Here is a 17,622-nt window from a genome sequence, read left to right as displayed (position 1 = left end):
AATTTCATATTTCTTCTGTTGCAAAAAAATACGTTGTGAATAATTCACTGTATAGACACAAAATATTTCTCATTTTGTTATTTAAAAATGTGTTGATATTTTTTTAGAATTTCAAAGTAAAAGAAATAAACAGCACAATTGGGGATATTATGCTTTGAACTTGTTAACTGAGAGATAACCTTGGTGGCCAAGGGCACCATGACGACCCCTGGTGGGAGCCACAAGCTTTTGTTTGTGCCTTATTTGTGGAACCTGCTGTTAACAAATTGCATCAAGGTCTAGGTTTCTAATATAATACTTAATATTATAATATACCAGTGGTAAAAGGCAGATTCATTTATTATATGACTCTAATAGAATATTGTCTTTATAGGTTCTAACACATTCATAAATAGTAAAATATAAAATAAAAGATATAGAAAAAAATTAAATCCAAAAGGTGTTCATATTAGATACTATACATCAATGAGCCAGTCTGATTCAAACACTGATTGGTTTTGTTTCATTATTTCATTTCTCCGTAGCTCGTCTCCATCAAGCAGCTGTGGGTGGTCTTGCGGCTTGAAAATCAGCAGCCCCATGGACATTTCCCTTTTGATCCTTTTCATCCTGAAAGTTTCTGAATGGTCTAATATAGATTTCAAAAAATGCTCCCGGAGTTGGCTCCTATTCACAATATGTGGATGGGTAACTGTGCCACTGTCCACCCCAACACCTTAATGTGGTTTAACAGGATACATTAGCTTTTAATGGCACTTAATTGTACAAAAAGGAAATCCATAACCACATAAGGAGAAAAGTCAAGTATTTCCAAGCTCTTTATAAGAACAATTTAGAGCAGACAAGTGCTTTTCAAACCTTGGATTGGAATCAGTCCGACATCCTGGCCATGAGAAGGCTGGTCTCCATTTGTAGGGCTACAGTGCCACCATTTGGTCATGATGAGGCCTTCATTTCACTGCCAGGGCCTTAGACTTGGCAGTTCCAGGCCTGTATAAAAAATGATAAACAATGATTGTTTAAACTCTGGAAATCACATTTTGAAATACATGATATCATTTAAAAATAATGTCACAGTTGGGATCCTAATTGTCTAAATCATTGCTGAACTATCTTCAAGAATGCAGTGCAGGGTTCTATGGCAGACCATAAAGTTGAATGGTTTTATCTTATGGTATATCATTAAAAAAAATGAGATGGACCCGAAATACATCCAGGTGCAGGATTAGAGTGGGAAGAAAACATTCAGTCCCATTGTTATTCTTGATAGATGATCGTAGGTCCGCGCCATCTAAGATAATGAGCAATAACCTGCACTTTAAGAACAGGGGAGGTTTGCCAACAAGGAATGGTGATTACAATCAATTAAGACTGATGACAAAGCACCAACAATAACCTTGTGTGTGTGTGCGCGCGCATGTGTGTGTGTGGCCTTGTTTTATTCACGCATCCTTACAAACTACCCTGTTTTGTGTAATCAACATCTGTTGTGACAGGCAACCTCCTCCTTTCTCAGAATGGCCCACTTCAGATAATGAGTGTCATACCAAACTGCAGGGCAAAGGCTGATTTCACTCCTCTTTTTACTCCTCTTCTTTGGCCTCCGCTCTCACTACCCTCTGTTTCCTCTTGTATCATTCAAGACATCCATTATGGAGAACCTTTAGAAAGAGAGACAACCACTCTCACAACATCAGCAACGTCGGTTCTCAGCGTGTGGGGGTGGTTGATGAAATAAAATAGTCTTGTCCTCTTGAGCCTGTAAGCTTAGTCACAGTTAACCTCTAAACTCAAATTAAAATTCTTATGTATGCCTTGATTTCGCTTTGAGATTTGAGCCATTAAAAGAAAAACATATTCTTTATGAGACTTTCCAACCATTCTCTTTGATTATAGTGTCTTCTCCATGTGATCCCTCACTATGCACTGATATACCAAAATGTGCCGGCTTTATATAGAGCATATTCACTTTCTATTCATGAAAGCAACTTGAAACACTGTGTAGTCTGTAGTGGTATGCATGAATCACTTATAACACCACACCAATGGTTTAGGCGCCATCTTCTGGTAAACGTGGTCATCCTGGAAGACAGCGTGATTTGTTGTTTATGTGAGAACAATAAAGAGCCAATGTGAATATTTGTTTAGTGGAGATTTCTCTTTACAAAAATGCAATATTAGATAATGTCACATCTCATAATGATGGACAGAGGCACAGATAGTAATGGATTTCTTTGTAAAAGTAGACATTATCTAAGTCTGGAAAGATTTCCCACTCCATTTTAACTCTACAGTCTAAGCTCTTTCTTATATGAGATGTGTCTACAATGTATAAATAAAATCATTTTCTCAGCTCGGCCTCAAAATTAATTGCCTCCAACATAAGACAGATAGGTTCAGACGAGCGAAAATGTGAGATTGCACGTAATGTCAATTTATTGGAGTTGATTAACGGATGCATCCAATTTCTTTAGACTTAAGATTCATCTCAGAACATAAACACTTTTTTTTCATTTCCAAGATGGAATTTGCTGTCTGCACAATCAAGTAGAACAAATTATTTGGAAAATCCATTAATGTCATGAGGACACCAAACTCCGTTCCATTTAGCATAATCCTAAATTTACTTTAACTGTATGAGAGCTCTTCTACTTAAAGATTCCCTTGTATTCTTACATTAAAAACAGTTTAAAGTGTCAAGTGCCAGTGGCTTGAATGAAAAATGAAACTGTTGTATCTTTTATCTCTCTGTTAGTGTCACCACCACATGGTGTAAATATTTTAAAAATACAAGTCTCTTTTATCAGAAAGTTAGCTTCCCTGGTTCATCAATAATTACACTGTACCAATGGTAATTAGTCAGTATACATAGACTTTTCTACAGGCTTTGTCGACAATGTTGCTTTAGCTAGAACTCAGACCTGCATTTAATAAAGATTTTTTTTTTATAACAGACACTTTCACCCCACACATAGCCTACTGTATGTCTCAGGAGAAGCATAAGCTACCTGTACTCAACAATAAATTGTGTCCCAGTCAGCTAGGCCTATATCACTGAACTTGCTACAATACACGAGCCAAGCACCAATGCTCCTAAATGGAATGCAGCCATTGTTGATTCAATGCAATTCAATTCAATCAATTTATTCACATATCTAATAGAAGCAAGTACATCACATTTTACATGTGAAACGAGACACCCTATGAAGCTAAAAACATATAGGCAGAGAGAATGATTACAGCATTAATTCACATTTGAATATATTCCAACAGTGGTTGCATCCTAAATCTCTTTTTAAAAACATCCTACAGTTGGAGACATTTGCAAGTCTTTATCCAGATCATGATGTTATAAATTACACAGGTGCTTTTCATGAGAGAAGTGGTCTGTTTATGGTCATCTTCTAGTAATAATAGTAGGGCTAATAGACAAACAAATAAAGATGCACACATTGTATTTGTCATATAAATATATTCATTTATGGGGCGGAGTTTAGCTCAGTTGGTAGAGCACCCGCCCCATGTGTTGAGGCTATAGTCCTCGCTGCAGGCGGCCCCGGTTCGAGTCCCGCGTCGGACGGCCCTATCCTGCATGTCATTCCCCCCATCTCTGCCTCCCATATCCTGTCACACTCTCAACTGTCCTATCAAATAAAGGCATGAAAAGCCAAAAAAAAAAAATATATATATATATATATATATATATTCATTTATGAAACACAACATTGCTGCACAACATACATTAGCAGATTTAATTTAAGTGTGTTAAAACATGCATTAATTGCCTCACATAAATGATTGTGTGAGTCTACATGTTGCTCTTTGCACTTAACTTCATATTTATTTATTATTTGATAGAATTAACCCATGCACCAGGTGTGAGTCACTTTGTGTACACCTTTTGTGAAATCCCTGAAAAAAAAAGTCCTCCCTGATTCCAGCCACTCCGATCTGAATATTTGCTTGAGTTCCTATCATATTGTGGAGATATTTGAGGAAATAATCAGCAGATTAACCAGTGGTGCAGTGGTGCAGTGATGCCTTGCTATTTTAAACACCAGAGGGCGCTTCGGAGCTACTAGATCAACCAGACTCTTACCTCTGTTTATCAGACCTGTGATGTATCAAAGAAAGGCCAATCTTTAAATCCGTTTGTTGACTGAAGCCGGGTGCCAGTTTCTACTCTGAAGTTTACTGGTGTTTGACTGCACATTGCACAGAAGCTAGACTTTCTTCAATAAGTGAGGGAGTCCGAGGAGAAACAAGCCTGTGTACAATGAAATAGCTTGGCCTTAAACCAGGAAATAGAAGTAAAGTGTGTTGAAAGGTGAAATAATTCAAAGACATGCAAGAGGGTAACACGAATGGAAGAAAGAAGGTGGAGTGGTTATAAACAAGGAGGCGTATTCATCTGATGTGACCACTCCTCTCCTGTCAGGCAGCGCTTCCGTGTTTACACACCCACAAAAAAAAAAACAGGACACCAGCGGCCGTCGGATGAATGTTTACCGAGCAAGCACAGAGCGGCGGTGAGGAAAGTGACAGTCACACTGGAGGCTTGGTGTATGGTGAAACACAGGTGATTTCGGCTTGCACGGTCGCAATTTTACAGCGGTATGTTCACTCGAAGGGGGCATGGAGACGTCAAGAAATCTACACAGAAAGTTCTGGACCCAAAGAAGGATGTGCTGACCCGGCTCAAACACCTCCGGGCGCTGTTAGGTGAGTGAAATGTCACCGGGGCTTTTTGATGATGGTGCATCGCCGAGGCTTAAGCTAGTCGAGCTAGCTAACTGGCACCAGGCACCAAGCCGTCTGTGTTAGCCGGCTGGCTGGCTGTCACAGCGGCGACCGGTGCGAGCTCGCTGACAGGCAGCACAAAGTCACCCGGTGTGGCTAAAATGACCTGTTTGCTGCTCACCACCTGTGTTCATTGAATTTTTTTTTTTTTGACGTTGTGATAACAGTAAAAAGCGACTCTGTCATAAGGCATGGTAGGATGCTAGCTAATGGGTGCTAGCTTCCTCGCGGCTAACTAGCCAGCGGATGCTAACTGATGCTGCAGAACAACCTTTGTTGTCATTTAGACCTGTGTCATAATGAGTGTGTTTAAAAACCTAACACTTGAAGCTCGGTAGCTGCACAATGAGAAGCACAAACACAAGTCACCGTTTTCATACTGAAGGGTGAAGTGGGAATAGGGCTTACCTCCAGGCAGCCTGCTGGCTGGTGTATGACACTTTACACAAGGGCTATTTGATGTTGAAGTTGTGAAAATAAATGTTTATCTACCATTTAGGTGCAGTTCGTTGCGTCTTTCATTGAATAAGGAAGTGCAGTATTAATGACAGTTGTAGGACTGTTGTGTAGCTGTTGTCTTCCCTCACAATGACAACAACAAGAGACATGGATTTACTCTGCAGTAACCTGGCATCTGCTGCACATTAGTTTTGTATCATGCATGATGCATGTATTTCCAATCCTCTTTTGAAGTTTTGTTCATTGATCACTCATCAGTGCTCTGAATTTTTCTGTCCCTGTGGGTCTAAATGATGATTTCACTTTGCAAAACATTCAGGCAGAGAACACATGACATGCCACTTAAATAGTTAATGTCCATTCTGTCTTCCTGAAACTAAGTAGGCATAAATTATGAGCATAAACAATCCAAACAATGCAGACAAAGTATTGTGTTATCAATAGCAAAACCACTGTTAGGTTTTATATGTGCATATACTATATGTATGCCCCCCTCCCATCAGGGTATAGGTTCATTCTGTTACTACTAAGATGATCTTCATATTATTGAGGTCTGTGGTATACAGTGTGTAACACTGGTGCATCACCAAGAAAATGGGGTCAGTGTGTACTCTGGGATAGTTTGGAGAGGAAGAAAGTTGTGAAGAGGGAATTGTCAGTTTGAAAACTGCAATAGATTCATTAAAAGTGCAACATTTAATATCATGTGCTTTAGTAGGTCACCTACACTCAGGCATTGCTCTGTGGTTGTGTCTTGGATGAATGTCTAGTAGTGGAGGTTAATATATAATCTAACCGCCTCATCATATAGTCATCCTTACACAGTTATACTCAGTCTTAGAAGAGCTAGAGAGAATCAGTACCTGCTATGTTCTTTGTTTGTTTTTTAAGTAAACACAATCTGAAAGCTTAGAAGAGGAAAACATTTTTGATCAAAGTATTCCATTATAATCAGCTTTATATTTAATGATATTCACCATGATATTCAAAAACATGATTTTACAATGACATCATTTGTAAAAAATTTAAAGATGTGATTACTGTGACTGAATTTCATAAGATTTAACCTGCATTCATCAACACATAGCTGTACAGTATAAAGTCATGTCTGCAGTAGCAGGCAAGTGGAGAAGAAGAGTCTCTCTGAAAACAAGAAGGACCATGCGAGATGTTTATGGTTGAAACTGTTTGTTTGACTGATGCACACCAGCCCTGTAACCTTTTCATCGTGGTATGTGTTTGCTGTTGTATTGATTTCTTATGGAGCAGCACAACTGTGACAACCAGTATCGGCTTAAAACCTGTGTGTAACTGTTGTAAGATAATGTATGGTTAGATCTTTCTGCTGTCATTGCACACCTTCAATGTCAAGACTAGTACAACCAAAGTGGAGGTCAACAAAGAGCTCTGCACGTCCTCTGTGTTTTTCTTTCCCTCATGTGCAGTTAAAGATAAGGTTAGTCTGTTTGTCTAGTAGCTGATAGTCGGGCCAACATGTTGATGTCCCCCAACGCCCCAGATTTTACCATGCTTTCAGCTAAGGAAGGATTTCCTCCTGGTGCTGCTGGTTCCTGTGTGGACAGGAAACAGTGATGAAGGATGAGGTGCTGAGGGGGACAGGACAGGGACTTGGGAATAGAATTGGCCTCCTTTCATTGCCCAGTGTTTTGTCTTTTTTTGTAATATTAGCAGAAGGATAAAAAATTAGGCTGCTGGGCTTAATACCCTCATGATGACTGTAAAATGTCAGCAGTACTAACATCAAACATAACTGTAATAGTCCATGACCAAAGAAAAAATTTCTAAATAACCAGATGGTGGACCATTTAACTTGCATCTTTAATGTTTTAAAATAAATAATACCGTTAAGGGCAGTAATGATGTTAAGAATTTAGAATTTATAAACAGAAGTTGGGAAAAGTGAAAGTTGGCAGTTGTTTAACCTTTACCTTTAGACTTTTTAAAATAATCTGATTTGAATATTACATAAGTCTGTAACACTTTATAATAAGTATGGCATTAGTTAAGCAGTAGATACTGAATTCTTCATTTATAACACATGAATACTCATTAGTATGTAGTTTAAACACAGTTAAAAATGTTTTACTTATCATCACTTATCATCATACTAATGAGTATTCATGCATTATAAATGAAGAATTCAATATTTATTAATGCTTAACTAATGCTTAATAGTGTGTATATTATAAAGTGTTACCCATAAGTTGTGTCTTATTGTTTCTATGGCTTTGGAGTACCAGGATCAGAAAACTGTTAATCAAGCTTGTTGAATCCATTTATAGTATCGGCTGTATTGTAGTTGAAAGGACAATCTGTGGTCTGGGCTATTTTGAGAATGGCCCTGTATTGGTTTTCTGCTCACTGAGCAGATCTGTGGGATAGAGTGTGAAAGCTGCTGCATGTTAATTTGCTGGTCATGCCTGGCTGGATCTGGCTGAGGTTGTTAATTACAGGAGCCCAACAAACCACCTGATCACTCACTGCTTCTCTCAGTGGAGGCACACTCTGCTGTTTCTCTGACTGTTTTCCTGCTCGGCGTCATTCCCATGCTCCACTCTCTCTCTCTCGACTCACTCTCCAGTCACTGTTGCACAGGACTGCGATTTCTGAACACTGATGTGTTCAGAATGACACCTGAGGAAGATGGTTAAAACGCTATAGCAGCATTGTGGGAAATCTGTCACTGTGTTGACTGTACGCTGGAGTTTGTCTGGGGAAATACCTTATTGAATCCTGAGGGAGTTGTTTCTCATCACTTGCTCCCTCCCCAGGCAGGTCAGACTGGCAGACCAGCTGCAGCGATTCACCGTCTAGATCAAATATGCTTTGCTATTGTGAAGACTTGAGTGCAGGCTCAGTGGTTAAAGGACAAATGAGTAGTAGAGAAAGCTAATAGAAAAAGCTAATGTTGTTTTTTTGTGTGTTTACTGTGGCTGTCTCCCACTCCTGTAAACAAGCTAAACTTAACCTGTTGGTGAACTGTATGGGAACAACAATGAATTTGTGCAAGTGTTGTTAGCAATAACAGTTAGGTATATTTGTTTTTGGGTGTAGGTGTAGGTGTGTGTGTGTGTGTTTTTTTTCTTTGCAGCCAAAGGTATTGCTTTTTTTAAGGGAGATCTGCAACCCTCTTTGGAAGAAATGAAATGTAGTGTCATTACACCTTACTTTTCTCCATGTGTGAGCTCTAAGTGTTGCTGGGGTCAGGGTCAACTGAAAGCGCTGCTGGTATAAGAGGAAATCACAAGGTGAAGCACCAGAGGAAACAATGAGCCCAGCACTGGAAGGGCTCTCAAGAAGGTCCTCTGTGTGGCTGAAGTAAAGGCTGAGATCACTCGACTTCTGATTCTCCTCTTTTGTAAAACACTCAGGTCAGACTTGTGAATAACTTCAGCCTCTTCTCATCTCTTATCCCACGCCATGTGGGCATGATATCAACACTTAAGGGCCTTCATCTAAGTATAGTTTAATGTAACTACCACAGTCAAGAGTCATAAATGGGCTTTATGAACTTTTTTTTTAAGGCTATGTGTTATATTTCCTCACAAGCTATCACACCCTGAAGTGGACTGAATGTTGAATGTTGTTGTTGTGATGAGGACAAAGGTCCACAGGTTTCTAGGCCTGGCTACTGTAAAAAATCAAGTGACTTGCCGGGGTGGTGATTGTTGAGTATTGGATTGTGATTCACGTTCCTCATTAAATGAACCACCTAGTCACAAGACGATTTGAAGCACTCCAGGAGAAGCCTGTGATTAAAGTTGTGGTTCTGGAAAAGGCAAAACACTGGTCCTGTAAATCAAAGTGGATTAATTAAAGCTTGTTTGATGCTGATTAGCACAAATAGACTTTTCTCTCTCAAGGTGAAAATAAATCTGTAGAAGCTAATTTAACTAAGTCCCTTGGCCAGCATAAGACAACTCTGATTAAAAAGATAATATTGCATTTGAAGCATTATTAGACTTGGTCTGTTCTTGCCCATTACGATAGCTTCTGTTATTATGGTCCTAGCATTTAGCATGTTAGCCTGAGATCTGCATTTGTATTATGGAGTAATGTGGGTTTGCATGGGTTTAGCTCAGTCAATAGAAAGAATATAAAGTACTAAATTCAGATTTTCATTTGTTAATGTTGCAGTACAATTTACTCCCCATAACTAAATTCAACCTCCAGTCCCAAACCATATGCGCCAGTACCACCATCTGCAGCAAGCCAGTAAAACCAGACTGCCAATTCAGTCAAGCTCTACTTGAGATACTAGGACATTTGAGTTTGTATAAAAAGCAAGTGCAGGTTTTCTTACTGTTTATCTAATTGCTTGAATTTCTCTTGAAGGAAAATAGCTAACCAAATCCAACACATTACCGGTACATACAGAGAAAGTGTTGTTAAACCTTTGTTATAGCCTTTATCTGTTGTTCATTATCCAAAACCACAGTTCACATGAAGGTTAGGTTTTAAACGTGTGCACATTACCAGTGCTTGGGTAATGTGTTTTGTTGAATGCAGCAAAACATTTTTTTGGCCAACAGCCAAAAACTACAGGTACACATTTCAGCTTTATAGAAAGTAGAAACATCTCTGTGAGGAAGGTCATGGAGATACAGATGCCAGTGGGACAAAGACGAGCTAAGGAAGGAGCTGGGTGCATCCACTGCACTGTACTGTATATAACAAGACCCAGTTATCGGCCAGCACTTATCAGAAAACAGATGTGTGTGTTGGAACGAGTATGTTGTGAAGCAGATGTAAAAAACAACAACTGTTTCTTGGTTATAGCTGGATTGAATAGAGTAGATGTGTTTGCTCTAGTTTTCATTTTTGGCTCATTATCCCAGGTTTGAATTGTTTTTCAGCATCAGATCAACCAGCGTATTTTACTGAACTGATTAGGCACAAAAGGGGGAAATTAACTCTTTTATTTTCTTGAGTTTCTCTCCACTCCTGTTCCTGCTGTTAATGATTGTGGCTGCTTCTAAACTAGCGGCTGTGTCAAGATAAGCACTTAGCTGCATAAAAAAAGTCCTGTGCTGCTGTCACTGGGTCATTAGCATTGCAAACTATGCCATGATAAAAACAGGCCGGCTACCTATTGCACTTTGTGAGTGTTACTGGCACTGGATCACCGCACCTTATAATGTTTTGATGGGCTCTCACTGGTATGATGTGGGTGCTGCAGTGCATTCATACCACAAATAATGGTTATTTATTTGTCAAATCATTAACAGGTCTTTCAAGTTAGGTTAGGGGTGTGTTGTGGGTTATTTTGGCTTGAAATTGGCACTTGAAATAAAAAAAAATCCCATTAACTATTAATATATTTTTGCAGCCAGCACTAACATTTATTTCCCTTAAAATAGGTGTTTTAGGATAATTTGTTCTTATTTCGGTACATGTTATAATACATGACTTCTAGATATAATGTTAACCGCTTAGATGTATTGTATTTCTAATCCACAGCTTTGGTTGTGCTCTTGATCTTGCTTTTCTGTTTTCCGTCTGTGGTATTCCCGTCATGTGTCTCTGAGCTTCCTGAAAACCCAAATTTCAAATATGATATAAATCACATGGTGCTGAATGAAAGGCTTTTTTCTTTTAGCTGCTGACCTGCTGTAGAGCTAGAAATAGGAAACACCAGTGCTCTGTTTTCTGCGGTGGATATTATCTGTGTGATTTTTAAACAGCACACGAAAAACCAGTTTGTCTAGTTAGACTGTGTACCTGTGCTGCGTTTATAGCTGAACCTAGCCCAAGACCTGTCGTTAACAGGAGCAGCGTTTGTTAACAAGATTTGATCTCAAAGTGGATTTACATTTCATGTTGTCTTTCCAAATACCCAAGCTCCCACTAATCTGCTATGGATTTCCAGCTTTAAAACAAAAGGAAAATAAACACTTAACTTTGGCTTATACTGTTAGCAGATTTCTACACAGTTGTAAAAAGCAGATTTGAAGTTGTTAACCCTAGTGACTGGTGCTAGCTGATGAAAAGCCAATTTAAAAAATGTACTTCAAATTATTTTATTTTAAGGTAGGATCTTTAGCTTTCTTGAATGTGCTCTGTTATATCATCTGAGTTGTGATGACATTTGTCATGTAAAAGATGTGAGAGATCAGTTTAAGTTGAAGTTGAATGACCATCGCAATAATAAGAGGAACTGCCATGAAGTTTTGTAAAAATGAAATGGATGAAAATGAAAGCATTGACACAACATTATAAATACATTTGTTGTCTTGTTTACCCGAGAAACCTCTTGTGCTTTTTTGTGTTTAATTAGCACTTAGCATGTTATTAATAAAATAAGAAAATGCTTCAGGCCTTTGTTTCGATAGCATGTTTGTATTAGTAGTATTTTAAATCAGACATTAAAATTGTTAATTGTGGCGTTTTCTACCTTTTGCTGGAAGGGAAGAAAAACAGGGAACGAGAGATGATTCTACTCTTGCTTTCCTGTATACTCAAACCAAATAGTTTTGCATTCATCTTCTTTTTGAGAATTCCCAGCCCTTTCCAGACCATCTGCAGTAGAAAGTCACTTCACAGGAGAACAAAAAACTGCTGTGCTGATAAAGATAAGAGTTTAAAGGCAATCTGAAGGGGAGTGAAAGTTTGCCAGTTTAGCAGCTCATTAGTGCCAGCCCTGCCGGGGTAGGCCACGCTCTAATGTGTGAGGTTGGATGGGGATAAGGTCAGACTTTGTCCGCTCTACCATGACTGTTTCACACTGTGCTCTATGTAGACTTATAGGGCCCCAATCTGTTGCACAGCCAGACACTGAATGCAAGTCGAGAGGCATTCATGCAGTGTTTGGCACAGTGGCATCGTAATGAAATCATATGCATCAAAAGTGTTGTGATTGCAGGAAAGGAATTATGTCACTTGGATTTTTTTTAATGCAGCTTTATACTAATCCCTGAGTCACAACATCAATCATTTGATAATTGTTATAATAGTATGATTATTATTTATTCATCTCAAAGCCGTTACATGCTTGTTGACATTTTAGAAATGCTTTCAATAGTTTTCTTGGTACACCTCTGTCAACTCAAGAGACAGCAGCTTTGCTCTATTGCTTTGTCCTAGTGTGTTAATTGCTCAGAGAGGATGATACATGGCCATGACAGTTATTGATATTTTCCCCTGACTATAGCTATAGGTTGATCAAAATTGCCCAGGCCACTGTCCACAGTGGCCACAGTGTTCCTGTAAACTGAAAGCTTCATAAGCCAAACCAGCCCACTGAGATGATGAGCCTCTTCGGTACAGATAGAGGAAAGAGGAAGAGGGAAAAACACTGACACAGCAGACATTCAACCAGTAGCAGCGTGTTATCAAGGTCTTCAATGAGGCTCTACCGCCTGCTACATATTGTAACTGTAAAGTGCATCATGTGACAGGCTCACTCAGCTAGTTGTAACTGATTTATGATTAACCTCCGTTCACTCTAGTCAAATATCAACCTCCTCATCCAACCATGGGTCACTAAGTGCTGACTCCACACCACTCCTCTCTTGCCTTCTCTGTGGCCACTGGGTTTTAAAATGTGACAATGAACAACACGTAACATTCAATGTACATTACATACATGTAAAATGGCAATAATAATAACATTATGAAGTTAAAATTGATTACACAATGTGATAGCAGTAGTATGATGATACCCTGAGCATCTCTTGGTTGGTTCCCCTATATCTTTCTGCCACTAGGCACAACATTTCATGGAAAAAATGAAGGCTGAAGTTCCCCTGTCACTGCACAACAAAAAGAGTAGTGCTTTTCCCCCTTTGTGATAGCCGCTGGTGCCTTTCTCCAGGTAGTGAAAATGCAGGACGGTGGAATAATTTAAGTAGCTGTGGAAACTATCTGGCAGAAGAGAAACAGGCCTGTTGTTTGAGGAGGCAAAGAAAGTGAGTTAAGGAGTTATATATATATATATATATATATATATATATATATATAAAAACTGTGGTAAAACAAGAGTGAACTTTGTATAGAGAGAGCCACGACCAGACAGGGACAGTCAGCTCTACATCCACTGGGGCAGACTTCATGAATTGTTTTACAATTCACTGGCACAGTAATGTGACTATTGAGAGACGTCAGGGCCTCTGTTTCTTGCTGATAGCACTAGCTATGATGCTAACACCACCAGCAGCCAGAAACAAAGATAGGATGATAATCTAAATGAATAGCTTGTTTTCTGATGCTGAGCTTTTAAAATGGGTCGTGCCATATGTAATATATTTCTTTGTGACATTAACACCACTTCAAAATACAATGCCACTTTTAAAACAAATTTTGTCATATACATATAAGTTGAGCACCATTTTGAAAGATTTCAAAATATGAAAGAAATGTAAGCCTGTAGGTTTAATTTTAGGCTAATATGAACTTCTGTGTTAATGTTTGAAACGATTATTGATTAATAGGGCAGTGGGAGCTCTCTCTGGGTCTCTGTCATGCATATTCTCAGATCATTGCCAACAAAAAATTCCCTAAATAAAACACCTCTCCATTTTTTTTTTCCAAATCTCATATATTCCAGCCTCACACAGCCTCTGATTTTCTCATGGCCTTCCTTTGTTTGGAGATAACCATTTATGGGGGGAAGCGGCGTCTACGGTGCATCCATCAGCTTCCAATTTAGCTACCACCCCCATGTCTCTGCTACTACGTGTGGGCCCCCTCTAGGCATCCCTCTGCTGGGGCTGTTAAAGGGTCCTCTGTGTCTGATCTGAGCAAACTGCCAAACGAAACATATCAGTCTTTTCTCTCCTTTTTGGCAAGAATATAGTGCACCTGCAGTGTTAGCTAGCCCAGAGCTAATGCAAATGAGTGTGTGATCACAGGCCTTATTAGAGACGTTTCAGAGTATAACATTGCATATTAATGATTCCTCTTCAGGTGGTAAATGGCATGCATTGTAAATTGCCCAAAGGGTTAAACTATGGTTTGACATGGACGTTTGAACGTTAAATGTGAGCTCTTATTATTAGTGTTGTGTGCTGATTGAGTTTGAACAGGGAGCTGTGAGCAGAGTAGCCTGACGTTTGGATTTGATTGTGTAAATATACCATAGATTCAGCTGACTAGATGACCTTCACCCATTTTCACTAACAAGCCCAGTGTGCACACTGCTGTGCACACTCTCTGTGCTTGCCTGGCAAACTATCATTCGATTTCATTCATTTGAATAGCAAGTAACAGCTGAAGCTCAAAGTTGTCATACATTTGTATCTGCAGTCAACAATTTTTAATTTTTCCCCATTGTTTACCTTTGTGTGGAGCGCTAAGAGTATTCTGTAGTCAGGGCTCCAGACTGCTACTAAATGGGGGCCCCTAAAATCTGAGACGTGCAAGCAAATTTTTCATCTACTTGCGCATGTACAACCAGTAAAAACACTGGTGAAATGTGGAAGGCAACTCAGAAAGAATCTGTAATCTGTCATTACAGGTGGCAGGCCAATGTTTGTGAGGACCATGAATGAAAAAGAAATGTGAATATTTGCTTTGCAAGTCAATTTACAGTGTGTGCTCCTAACATTTTAAGTTAGGGGCCACTGTGCTCCTCGTAAAAAATCTTAGTCTGGAGCTCTGGTAGTGTTATATAATGGTGCATATGGATTCAGCAGTTCAGTCCCCCCTTCTGACTTTGGCCTCAGGAGCCTCAATGAGACACAGGGAGACCCCTCGGTGAAGCCATGTCTGTTTACTTTACCCTGCCAGGGTTTGGAAAAATAACAGCATTTATTTGCACTGACATCTGAGTGGGATATTTTCCCCCAGACAATTTGTGAAAAATGACAGTGAGCTGATAATATCTGCTCCTATAGACCACTTTAAGAAGACGCTGTGTTTTTATGCCTTCTAAAATGTATTACATTATGGTCTTCAGCTCTGACTGCATATTATTATTTTGCAGCTGGTCTTCTGACATGGGGGTGGAACATCTGCCCTTCCCTGACAGTTAACAGGAAACGTATCACAATAGGGAACAACCCAGACCTGCCACGGCTGTTTGGTCTGTTAATTCCACTATAGAAGATTGCAGGTCTCGGCATCATTATGTGATCATCATCATCATCATCTACTGTAGGCCATGGTTCATCCAGTTTTTCATCATTTAACAAAAAGGCAGGGTTAACGATCCCCTTGCAGAATAGTTTACTGTCATCTAGGCAGCTCATAGGCCCAAGATGAGTTGTGTCTTTCAACAGGAAGAAGAATAACTGGGATGGCATTTGCAGTAACTATTTACTGAACTGTGTTGGTCCTTCTCTTTTCCCTTTTTATTAGTTCTTCACCACTCTTCTACAAGAAGTGCTATTATGTGTGAACCAGATCACTGAGTGTTGTCATTGACTTTGGCTCTTCAAACAGCTGAGCTCATCAGCTCATTCAGGACACAGGACTTTCTCCCACCCTCACAGCCCTGTGTGACCCCGGCTCGCTACAGCTGCTGCCCATCCAACACTGTTTTCCTGTTTTTGAGATGGGAGTCTTGCAGATGGAGGGGTGTCAATAGAGGGACACACACAGTTATCTTGTTGAGCTCAGAGGATACAGTGTCATCTCCCTGCATTCCCCGGACTGGGAGAACAGGTTCTGTCTCTTTATGTCCACATGCTGTTACCTGAGAAGTTAGTGAAGCCATTGAGTGAAGGCTCTTACTGGATGTAAGTGCTCACAGTGTCTACAGCCAAAGTGACCACGAGACCAGGTTAATCCTAGAATATGGCTTGTGTTAGAGGCTATTTGCATTCTGCCTAGTCTCAGCCCATTTGCAGCCCATTTCATTTGTTTGCTTCAGTCCTACTCTCTGTGCTCACATAATACTGCTTTACCAATAGGGCTGTTTACATTTACAAATTTTTTTCAGAACCAGACACCAGAGGTAGTACAGTATGTCTGTAGAGGGAAAGCCCAACCTTGCGGGCATAGGTACAGTAGGTAGGGAGGTAGGTAGGTAGGTAGGTAGGTAGGTAGATGGGTAGATAGCAGCAGGACAATGATCGTCACTGATTGCTGTCAGTGAAATGCTGCACGTTTTTATCAAAAGATCTGAGCCTCCGGAGGACAAGTGACTAAGTGGTGGTGACACCGTTTGTTCATGCTAAATCATGTTGAAAGAGCAACATCCAATAGGGAAACTCCCAACACTTTGCCAGCTGGTCAGTGCAGTGGCGTAACCTTAGCACAGTCATGTGACACGTGGCTGGCCCAGTGCTGTAACTCCATCACTCGCTCAACTCCGTCAGTCAGTAGTAGAAAAAAGACCAAAACCACAGAGTGTGAAAAAAACTGGAGTTGTATCATGTCAATATTAACCCACAGCTCATTTTCACATTTTCATCCATCAGTGACTCACATGAGTTTTGATATGTGCAGCCTGGACAGTCTGCTTGTTGCTAATTTGAATGGCAGAGTCTTTGTCTGGACTTCACCACTGGCAGGCCCATCAGTGTCTCGTCAGCATTTTTCTGACATGGTAAGCAGCAGCACCCACCGGAGACTCTTGCTCAATGTCAGTCATCTTTCCTTTTTTTTTCATTGTCTTTTCTCCTCTAAAGACCTCTCTCGCCATCTGTCACGCTTCACTGGCTGGTATGAGGAGAAGCGGTGCAGTGAGTCTGAAGGCTGGAGAGCACGAGGAGTGATGCCTCTGTGACACGCAGCATGACATATGAAATTAACTCACCCTCGTCAACTTCTCCTGCACCCAACAATATTCAAATTAGAGTTGCATAATTGTTGTACACTTCCTCTTTGTCCTTTGCCTCTCGCCCTCATGTACACAGTACAGTACTGGCACTGAGCAGACCTGAGTGATGTGAAGCGGTACTGTTTTTGTTCAGTTACCGACATCTTCAAATCTTGTAATGACAGTAGGAAGTGCATTAATGGCCTAATTGTACAAGTAATGGAAAAAAGCCATTCTTTGCTTGTTTTGTGGGGGACTTTGAATGGGAAAGCCTTTAGCTAGTCACCTTCAATTTATCTTGAACATGTTAAAGGGATAGTTCAACATTTTGGCCCATTGCTATAATCCCTATTGGATTGTGTATTTGATGAGTTTGATGAGGGAAACCAAGAAATCCCATTAGCCTTAGGGGTGTAACGGTATATGTATTCGTCCCGTGCCGTCACGGTACGGGGGTCACGGTTCGGTGCACACAGTCACACGACGAATACGTCTGAATGAATATATAAAAAAAAAAAAAAAGCCGAGTCCTTACTCCAATCTAGGTGGACCATCATAACAGACGAAGAAGAGAAGTGATGAGAGTGAAGTTAGAGGAGCTGCTGCTTCTTTTATGTCACCGTGTGGCTTCTCATGAAACA

At 40.0% G+C, this 17,622-nt stretch overlaps 1 protein-coding gene across 9 annotated transcripts in view; it reads left to right on the top strand.

Annotated features, from left to right (window-relative positions):
- The first annotated feature begins 4,471 nt into the window (after nucleotides 1–4,471).
- The window catches only part of ralgapa2 (Ral GTPase activating protein catalytic subunit alpha 2), a 93,984-nt gene continuing 80,833 nt past the window's right edge, over nucleotides 4,472–17,622 (top strand). For all 9 annotated transcript variants that reach the window (XM_085767308.1, XM_085767311.1, XM_085767303.1 and 6 more), the window contains exon 1: nucleotides 4,472–4,722. In XM_085767308.1, coding sequence (XP_085623434.1) covers nucleotides 4,617–4,722 — 106 coding nt within the window. In that variant the 5' untranslated portion in view covers nucleotides 4,472–4,616. The remainder of the gene's footprint in view (nucleotides 4,723–17,622) is intronic.

This window comes from Trachurus japonicus, chromosome 22, assembly GCF_045865225.1.
Source record: "Trachurus japonicus isolate A0001 chromosome 22, Traja_1.0".
Classification (NCBI taxonomy): Eukaryota; Metazoa; Chordata; class Actinopteri; order Carangiformes; family Carangidae; genus Trachurus; species Trachurus japonicus.
Note: the sequence above shows the minus strand (reverse complement) of the source record. Positions and strands in the feature narration are given on the sequence as shown.